The sequence below is a fragment of the Enhydra lutris genome, unplaced genomic scaffold (assembly GCF_002288905.1).
Source record: "Enhydra lutris kenyoni isolate GAN:26980312 unplaced genomic scaffold, ASM228890v2 scaffoldscaffold96, whole genome shotgun sequence".
Taxonomy (NCBI): Eukaryota; Metazoa; Chordata; class Mammalia; order Carnivora; family Mustelidae; genus Enhydra; species Enhydra lutris.
This window is the reverse complement of record NW_019154180.1, coordinates 1456557-1465975: the sequence shown is the minus strand read 5'-3', so window position 1 is coordinate 1465975 and position 9419 is coordinate 1456557. Positions and strand designations below refer to the sequence as shown.

At 54.8% G+C, this 9419-nt stretch overlaps 1 protein-coding gene across 1 annotated transcript; it reads right to left on the bottom strand.

Moving 5' to 3' along the window:
* Nucleotides 1-202: 202 nt before the first annotated feature.
* LOC111139185 (proline rich and Gla domain 3) lies at nucleotides 203-4628 on the bottom strand. Its single transcript, XM_022491374.1, has 4 exons — nucleotides 4608-4628; nucleotides 2163-2201; nucleotides 1148-1308; nucleotides 203-792 (listed from the first exon to the last, which is right to left on the bottom strand). Exons 2-4 carry the CDS (start codon nucleotides 2167-2169, stop codon nucleotides 265-267), a joined length of 696 nt encoding a protein of 231 aa, XP_022347082.1. The 5' UTR covers nucleotides 2170-2201; nucleotides 4608-4628; the 3' UTR covers nucleotides 203-264.
* Nucleotides 4629-9419: the final 4791 nt, after the last annotated feature.

Genomic DNA, 9419 nt, shown 5'->3' with positions numbered 1-9419 from the left:
GTGGGAGCATGGGGGCTTCTGGAAGAGCTGTGCTCTCTAGCCTGTGGCTCTCCCCAGGGGCTTTGACGCATGCGTGTTCCCTACCCCCCCCCCACCTGTCTCTGGCAACCGACTTCCTACAAATCCAGGGTTAGGAAATTATTTGGCAACAGGAGGCTAAGGCTGTTTTGTGTTGGCACAGTCTTTAAAAAAGTAAAAAAAAAAAAAAAAAAAAAATAGGAGACCCCTGACGGAGGCTTTCAATCCGACAGGACATAAATCCTACTACTTGTCCGAGCCAGGGTTGGTGGCCACTATCTCCTCATACTTTGGGGGTGGGTCACTATAAGAGACACTCGCCTCCTCACTGCTGCTCTCCTGGGGTGCAGTCACCTCCTCATAGGATGGGGGAGGAGTGGCACTGGACAGCCTGGAGAGAGAGAGCTCAGGGAGGTAGAGGGTGCTCTCAAGACGGACCATCGTTCTGCCCCCTCGACTGGGCCCCAGCACCACCTGCGGGTTGCTCCCTGTCTCACGGTGCCCAGAGGACTCCCCCTGGCTATGCACAGTGCCCCGGTACACCATGACCCGGGGGAGGCTGTGCCCGGCGCGACTGGCTAGGTACCGGTTCTGAGCATACGAGGGGTGATGACGAGTGGCTTTCTGCAGCTGGCATCTCCAGATGATGAACAAGGCAATGACAATCAGCAATGCCACCCCTAGAAGGGGCACCACCACGTACATGGCATCTGAACTCTGTGCAGGGTCGCGGACTGAGTAGACTGCATTCGGGTACCCCTTCCAGAACTCCATCTACAAAAGAAGAAGGGCTGCTTACACTTGCATGCAAGACCTCATGTCCCAGCTGAACCTCAGAGACCTGCGGCTTGTCTGGCATGTTAGGCAGGGCCTGTGGCCGCTCTCCACCCTGCCCCACCTGACTGGCCTCTCGGAGCCATCCAAGAGCCTATGGGGAAATGCTCCCAAGTGAAGACGCCCCCAGAATCATGCAGCTGGGACTCTAAGGACATGTTGTTTGTCCTCCTACGGCCTGAGAGTGGGCTGCCTTTCCTTTGTTGCTTCTGACTGGCCTGAGATACCAGGGCCTGCTCCTGTCATTCCTGAGGCTCCCACTGCTCCCAGAAGCCAGCCCCGGGGCAGCACATGCCGTTTTCTCTTTGTCCTCGAACACCTCCTTGACTTCTTCGTAGCTGCAGACCTCCTCCATGCACTCGCGCTCGATGGTGCCCTGGCGCAGCTCCTCCAGGAATTCATTGGCACGAGGGAACCGTTTCAGGACCGAATGGGCATTCTTGGCCTCCAGAAACACTGAGGAGAGAGCTGCACTGAAGCCTGGAATGGGCAGGTGCCCAGGGGCCCCTTCAAACCACACTCAGCCCAGAAACAGGAGCACAATGAGGAAGGGAAGCAAGACAAAGCCGGCAGGCAGGACACCACCCCAGAGACGGTGAGGCCTTCGTGAAAGGGCCAAAAGGGCTGACTTTCTCTGATGACACAACATACCTGCTTAGAGTACCACAGACCTGACAAGACTCGGGCCTCGGGTGTTTTGGAGGAAAATGGGATCTGACTGAGAGGGAAGGGCATGTTGCTGTGACCAATACCAAATCACCCCATTCGACTCTACCGGGTGGCATCCCACCACCTGAATGGCCTCCTGTGTCGTCATCACTAGCCCGGCCCCAGGTAATCTAGTACTAGACAGAGCCCTCGGGTGCATTCAAATCCGAGAGTGCCTCTGGGAAGGGGGTAGCAGGATCTACGCGAAGAATCAAAGCTTCTGTAGACTGGACACAGATGCTTCCTGCCAAAATGTCCCTGAGTGCCGGCCATATCGACTTATTCCGAAGGGAGAACCCCGCTGCTGTCGAGCTGCCCAGCATGGTACCAGCTGTATATCTCTGCAAACCTGAGCTAGTTTTCCTGTCAACAGCCCCTCGTAGCGCCCAGGCAGGCAGGGCTCCACCAAAAAGCAGGCGCCCTTTCCCACAGCCTGTCATATTAGTTCCTCTCATAGTGCATAGTGCCCGGGCAGGCGTACATCTCCAGGGACAACCTGGGGACAGGCAAGCTGGAAAGGACTTGAAAAGAGAGCATGCACCTTTTCTGTGAGCCGGTGGGCCTGGCCCCTCACCCTTTGGCCTGGGGCCTGGCAAACTCACCTGCCATTGCTGCTCCCTCAGGTCCAGCGTCTCACTTGCCTGGCAAAGGAGAGAAGCAGAGTCACAATGAAACCACACCCCAAAGCCTACAGGGCACCCTCTTGGCCCTGGGATGTGACTCCCACCCCCACTGGTCAAAGGTCAATGAGGCACCTCACTCCCTGTGCCACTCACAGCTTCCCATTGTTGCCCGAGCTGTCTTCCCAGAGCTCCCTAAGGTCCAGCAGAGCCCAAAGCTAAGCTGCCAGCTCTTTGCCCCATGAACAGATTCAGAGACTGTAGAAGACCTAAGGGTTGACTTTATTCTTTGGAAAAAAAAAAAACAAAAAACCCTCCTACAGGCCAAGGTCTCTCATTCCTCACTTCCCTCAAAAACTCTTTGTGCTGTTGAGTCGGAAAGGAACTCAGAAAGACGTAGAATTATGTGAGATCAAGCACATCAGCCATGACAAAGACAGAAGCCAATTTTTGGAACTCATCTTTCTCACAATTGCAAGCCCCAGATACCTCTAATGACAAGCATGTTCCCTGAAAACGGGCAGCACATGTTGGAGAAGCAGGTCCTGGCAAAGCTTAACACGACAACGGCAGGTGACCCGCCGTGTCCATCTGCACCCAACAGGGTACTGGGGATCTCCGGAAACTGAGATGCTAACTCAATGAGAGTGTTGCCTCTAACGTGAGCTACGGTCCAAAAGCCTTGCTCCTGCTCAGGAATCATCCTGCCACTACGGAAGCTGTGACCACAGCACAGTGCTCTCCTCACCACACGCGCCCACTCACACACGGATTCCAGTCACCTTGCTGCTCTCCTCCCCAAGAAAAAGCTCCGGTTTTGTGACTAACTGGATGCAAACACGTGAATGGCATTGTGCCGCCCTTTTTGCCTAGGCTGCCAGGAAGTTCAGCGTTGACATTGACCATCTAGCACATATGCTTTTCCCTTGCAGCGTGGTACACGCTTTTCTATTTCTGCGTTCAGAGCCTCATGTATGCTTCAAATATACCTTCTGATCCTTCCGGCAAACAGGTAGGCTACAAATCATACATAAAATTAAAGCTAAAGGAAAAACAGCCAATCTCACATCCGTCTATGGAAACACTGTGTCAAGAGGGATTTTCTCTTTTGAACCCCACAATGATCCCACCCAAAACTATCTGAGTGAATCTGTCAACAGAGCGGTCTACCATTGTAAGAAAAGTTGGCCCTCGATGTTTTAAGAGTGAAGACGGACTATTTAATCTCAAAATTCTGCTTCATTACTGATCTCTGGGGTTGTGGAGGGGAGGGGCAACGCCAGTCACGGGGTGTTTCAGGGTTTGAAAAGAATGAGTAAAAGCTGTACTAATAAATGAAGATAGGAAAACGCACACTTCATTGCCTATCACAGAGAACTGCCGTGTTGTTTTTGTTCGTTTTTATGTAGAGAAATTACATAGCAGCTTACATATAGCCCCCTCTTGCCCCCAACACACCCGACTTTGGTGCATACACATCCACACAGATCAGAGCCATGAACACGTGCTCTCCTGACACCTGCCAAAGTTACTAGCTCATTTTTGAGCCTCAGACAAGCCAGGAACTACCCCCAAACAGCTCACAGGGCCTACTCCATTAATAATTCTGTAGCTGCTGCTGCTGCTATGAGGCCGCCTCCCCCACCTTCCCCAAAATTTAGCGCCTGCTTCTTTCCCTATAAATACACCATCAATAGGGCGTTGCTATGGCAACAGTGAGGAAGCGTGAGGGCTTCAGGACAGAGAATGCTGCTGCAGTCACGCATGTACGTGTCCCTCCTACCCCTGGTGGATACTGTAAGGCTGACTGTAGGCCAAGGAATTTTTAACCCACTCCCCCCAGGAACACAGCTGAATCCTGAAGGCCTGGAAAGGAGGGAAGGCAGGAATGGGCCACCACAAAGACCTTCCTTAACCCCAGCCTAGGCTGAAGCTTCCAAATCACAGCCCTCTGAAACATTGCTCCCAAAGCCCCTCGCATGGGCACAGGAGGCCATCAGAGCACCGGGTGTCCCAAGACGTGGCCTCCAAACCACTCCTCCAAATCCTTGCCCTTTCCATTCCCCTCACTCAGAACTGGTCGCCAGGAAAGGCTTCTGTGATCGCCAAAGCTCATGACTCATCAACCTACCCAGTGACATGGAACTCCCAAATTATGCTCCAGCTCAAACTCTGGGCCCTCCTTGTCCCCTTCCACTCATGCCAACCCTTAAAGTGCCCGTCCTTGCCCACCGTCGCCCGCCAGCTGCGCCCTGCCCAGTAACTCCAGCTTCTGGCCCAGCCACACTCTTCTCCTGGGTCTGCTCAAGACCCCCAACGCATTGGCCCAGCCGAGCCCAGCCCCAATAGTGCCTCACGCCCAGCTCAGTGGCCCTGGACACCGACCCATGCCCTCGGGGCTGGGGCGCCCAACCCAAACGGCCTCACCGTTCTCTGGGCCCAGGAGGCGGCCGCCCTGATTGCGCACGCAGCCCGCCACCTCGCTGCGGCGCCTCTTCCAGCAGGGCCCCTGTCCCCGCCCACCTGCTCCCCTTCTGCCAAGCCCCCGGCCCAGCCCAGCCGTCTCCTCCCTCCCTCGCTCCCGGCCCGCCGCCCTTCCGCCGCCCCGGGGCCCCCGTAGCCGGCCAGCCCAAGGCCAGGGCCGAGGTGCGCCTGGAGCTCCCGCCCCTCGCAGTCGGGCGCCCAGGCCCTGCCCGTTACCTCTGCACCCCCCTGCCCCTGCTCTCCTCTGGGGACTCCGCCGCTGCCTGCCCCCCTCTCCCCGCTGTGCCCGGTCTGGCCTCGCGCCCCGCGCCTTGCGCGCCACCCTCGAGCGCCACGACCACCGTGCCCTGATCGCCAGGCCGCGATCGTCGTGCCGCACCGCGCGCCGGCCCGCCGGGCAGAGGGCAAGAGAGGGCTGGGGGCGAGAAGAGCGGGCCGAGGGGGAGGGAGGGCAGGCCGGCAAGCTGGGCCGGAGGGGCGGCGGCGCGCACCGAGCACCGCGCGCCCGCGCCCCACTCCGCCGGCGCCGCCCCTGCCCCCGCCCGTGCTGCCAGGGGGCGGGGCCTGGCCGGCGGGCCAGGGGCGCGCCAAGGACCCCTGGCCAAAGTCGCGGGCACTGTCGTGCCTCCGGGCACCAGCCCTCGGAAGCCTGGGCGCCAAGGCGGGCTGGGGCGACCGCGCCCAAGGCCCATGCGCCAGGGGCCCCGCGCAGCGCACCCGCTGCCCCACCCCCTACTGTCCCCGACCCAGGCTCACCTGTCATTGTGGCCAGCCCGCCCCCGAGTGCCAGCCGAGAAAAGAAGGGGCTCGGGCCAGCAGCCTGAGCCCACCTAGCCGGGCTCCAGCGGGCCCGCAGAAGGGCTGGGTTGAGGCTGCGTTCCGCCAATGACTGGGTGACCTTGGCTTCTTCACTTACCTCCCCCCAACCCTGCCCCAGGACGGCAGGCTTCTCGCCTGTCAAATCTGGCAAATGGGGAGAATCCTGCCTCCTTCGCGGGGCTGCAGCGAAATAACGGAGGAAATGGGCTTGGGAAACTCTTAAGGCTCAGAAAGGGGAGAGGAAGGGGAGCGCGGGGGTGGGGGGGTGTGGCGGGGAGGGGGCTCAGGAGGCAGCGCTGTGGGAAGTTCGGCATGACAGAACCAGACGCTGGTAGATGACACTAGTCCAAGCAGAACCACGCGACCAGGTGGACTGCTAAGGGAAGGCAGGGCCGTTCTGGGGGAGCTCAGGATCTGGGTCTGCCAAATGTTTCGAAGAGGAGTTGAGTGCATCCTACTGGGTTTTCGGGGTTCTTTTTGTTCCCTGACCCTCTGGAGCCCACCTTGCAACTGAAGTGGGTGCCTTTCCCACCCCTTTTCCCATTTTGATGTTTGGAGCAGGATGATCCTGAGAAGGCACACCCAGAACTACCCCCACCCCCATTCCGGGCAAAGAAATACCAACTGCCCTGCCGCCAGAGTCTGGAAAATAAGGGGAAAGGCCTCCACCGCCTTGGGCCTCTTCCAGTCCAGTTCCCAGAGCAGAGCAGCCCCTCTGCCCCTTCTTTCTCCTCCCCCTCCCCCCTCACCCGGGGCTTTGCCCTCCACCCCTGCTGCCTGTTCTCAGAGTCTTCTCTGAGGCTTTCACAGAAAGAAATCAAGATCCCCGGAATTAAGAATGGGGGTCCTTTGGGGCCCAAAGGGCTGTGTATGCTTTAGATCCCCTCTCAGTTCAGGGGGAGAGAGGGTGGGCCCTGGTTGGTAGTTTGGGTCTCTTCAGAAACTTACTTCCTGGGTCTCCTAGTCCACCACCAAGTTCCCATCCGGATCTTAACCGTGTCCACAGGCAACTTCACACAACTTGCAGTGTGCGAGGCCCGGGTCTGTGGCTTTCGCACTCCTGGCAGCACCCCCACCTCAGCTTCTAGTTCCCTCCCTGCCCCAAATGCCTTTCCTCCCACTATCAGCCTCTGTGCACTCGCATTCATTCTTCCCACATAGCTCAGATGACATCTGTCCCCAGGTCTTGCAGGATTCCCCGCCCCAGCCCACGCTGACTGTTCGGTTCTCAGCACTCTGTCTGCAGATGCCAAGGGTGGGAAGGGTGAAGAGCAGCCCCTCTGCCTACTTCAGCTCCTGACAAGACCACACAGCAGTTGTGATCCTGAGCAAGTGATTTAACCTCTCCGCATCTCATCTCGATTTCCTCATCTGTCCAAGGAGAATGATGAGCATAATAGTGTCCCTTGCATCCAACAGAGTCTCATCCATGACACCCCCACCTCATGCTCACAGAGCTGAGGTAAGGAGCTGGAGTAAAGGTCTGTCTTCAACTTACCACCAGGATGTTGTCCCCAATACACCAGAAGCTCTAGGCACTGTTTCCTCCCCATGGGGATCCCAAGTCTCGGCTTCCTCCAGGCCTTGGCTTCCTCAGAAGTTTTTCTAATTCCCCTCAGGAGGGTTCCCACACTTCCAGGGACCAGCTTTGGGGGACTGAAGGCCTCCCTTTCCCCAACAACTGCCTTGAGATCTTGATCTGAACAGCCCCTGGTCTGTGCCAGGATGGGAAAGGCTTAGCCACTGGCTTATCCACCTTGGCTAGGCACCTGGCAGGTTGGTGCTCTCAAGGACTTTATTTTCCAACCAAATTACACCTCCCCCACTAATGGTGCAGTCCAGACCCTCATTATCTAAATCCTAGAGAGATGCTCTGGTCTCCCTGTGGGACTTCACTCTCTTCCATCTCCATCACACGCAACGTGCACCCTTCTCTTCCTTGCTACCAAGAGGTGTTTGCTATGTCAACACACCTGGCCCACATCAAAATCACGTATGTAGGACACTAAGGATTGTGGGAGGACCCACCTCCAAAAGAGTGTACAGTACAGTTGTTAATAACAATAAAAGATGGCAAAAGGCAGACCATATTTTAATTAAAATTCCCCATGCATTGCAAGAGAAAAGACCTTTTTTTACCCAACCTTGTCCTATCTTCTAACCTATCTCTGTTCCTGATCCATACCCCATCAGGCAGGACCAGCTTTATGAGTGTGTTCTCTGCACTTGGTTTAAGGCTCTGCTATCTCCATCTTGAAATTATTAATTCTTAATACTTTTTGAACAAGAGACCTGTATTTTCATTTTGCACCAAGACCCACAAAGTATGCAGGCAATCTCACATATTCTCAACGTTCTCAATCCTATTCCAGCGTCTCAACCACCCCATTGCTCTTTTGATTTCCTCCCTTCCGCTCTGCAAGCCTCGTCCAATCCTTCCTTTCCTCACCTCTCAACTGCACTGATTCCATCATCTTCTGCCACATGGCCTCTCCCCAACCGCATCCTTATGTCTCATCCATTGGCTGAGACAAGTACTCTCTTCCAGGGTCATTCATTCTTGGCACCTCATTCCCTACCCAACCCTCATCCATCCCAGAATTGAACCCTTCTGTGAACTCTACTGCCCCCCACCCCTTTATATCCTCACCAAGCCTCACCTCTCCCTGAGCCTAAACACTGATCCTTACCCCAAGGAGACTCAGTGCATCTTTGCAGATGGAATAACCAATCAAGCAAGTACAGGGGCTGAATTGTGCCTCCCCAATTCACATGCTGAAGTCCTAACCCCCTTACTTCAGAATGTGACTGTATTTGGAGACAGGGTCTTTACAAAGGCCATTAAGTTAAAATGGGGTTATTAAGGTGGGCCCCTCTCCAAACCGTCTGATGCCCATATGAGAAGAGGAGAATAGGGCACAGACACACAGGAAAAGGCACGTGAAGCATGTGAAGACACAGGTAGAAGGTAGCCATCTACAAGGCAAGGAGAGGGGCCTCTGGATAAACCAATTCTGATGACACTTTGATTCCAGACTTCTGGCCTCCAGAATTGTGTGAAAATAAATTGCTGTTGCTTAAGCCAGTCTGTGGTACTTTGTCAGGGCAGGCTGAGCAAACTAAGACATCAAGAATTTACTCAGTGCTATTATGTTCCAGGGAGTATTCTAGGACTTGGGATTACAGGAGCCAATAAAATAAACAAAAGCACCTACCATCGTGAAGTTTAGACCAAAAAAAAAAAAAAAAGTCAAAGATACAAGATGTCGGGTAATGACTAATGTTATGGAGAAGAATGAAACAGAGAAGGATCCTTGAGGTGCAGAGTATTACTGTTTCATTCAGGAGGCTGGTGTGCTGAAGTGGAGGGACTGAGAGAGGAGGACAGTGGGGATGAGGTCAGGAAGGCCACAACAGAAGGTGATGAGAGATCATGCAGGGCCTTGCATTCCATTGTGAGGACTTTGGCTGATAAAGTGATGTGGAGACACATTGAGGGGTACCATGATCTGATGTCTATTCTTATACAAGTGATCAATGGAGCGCCTTCCTAAGAACAGATTAAAGAGAGAAAAGAGTGGAAGCAGGGAGACTATTTGGGGACTCTTGAAATAATCCAGGTGAGAGATAATGGTGGTTTACACCAGGTTCTGCAGTGAAGCATTGAGACGCAGGCAGATTCTGGGTAGGTTTTGATGACAGATTGGTATCGGGCTACAGCACAAAGACAGGAGTCAAGGACAGCTCTCAGGGTTTTAGCCAGAGGAATGGGAAGGATGGAGGTACATTAACAGAATTGAGGAAGACAGTGATGGAGTCAGTTGGATAGAAGAGAGTGGAGTTCAGGGAAAGTATCAGGACTGGAGATATAACTGGAGAATGAGTAGCAGTTATTAAAAGTCATGAGACTGGATGAGGTCAACTACGGAGTGGGTA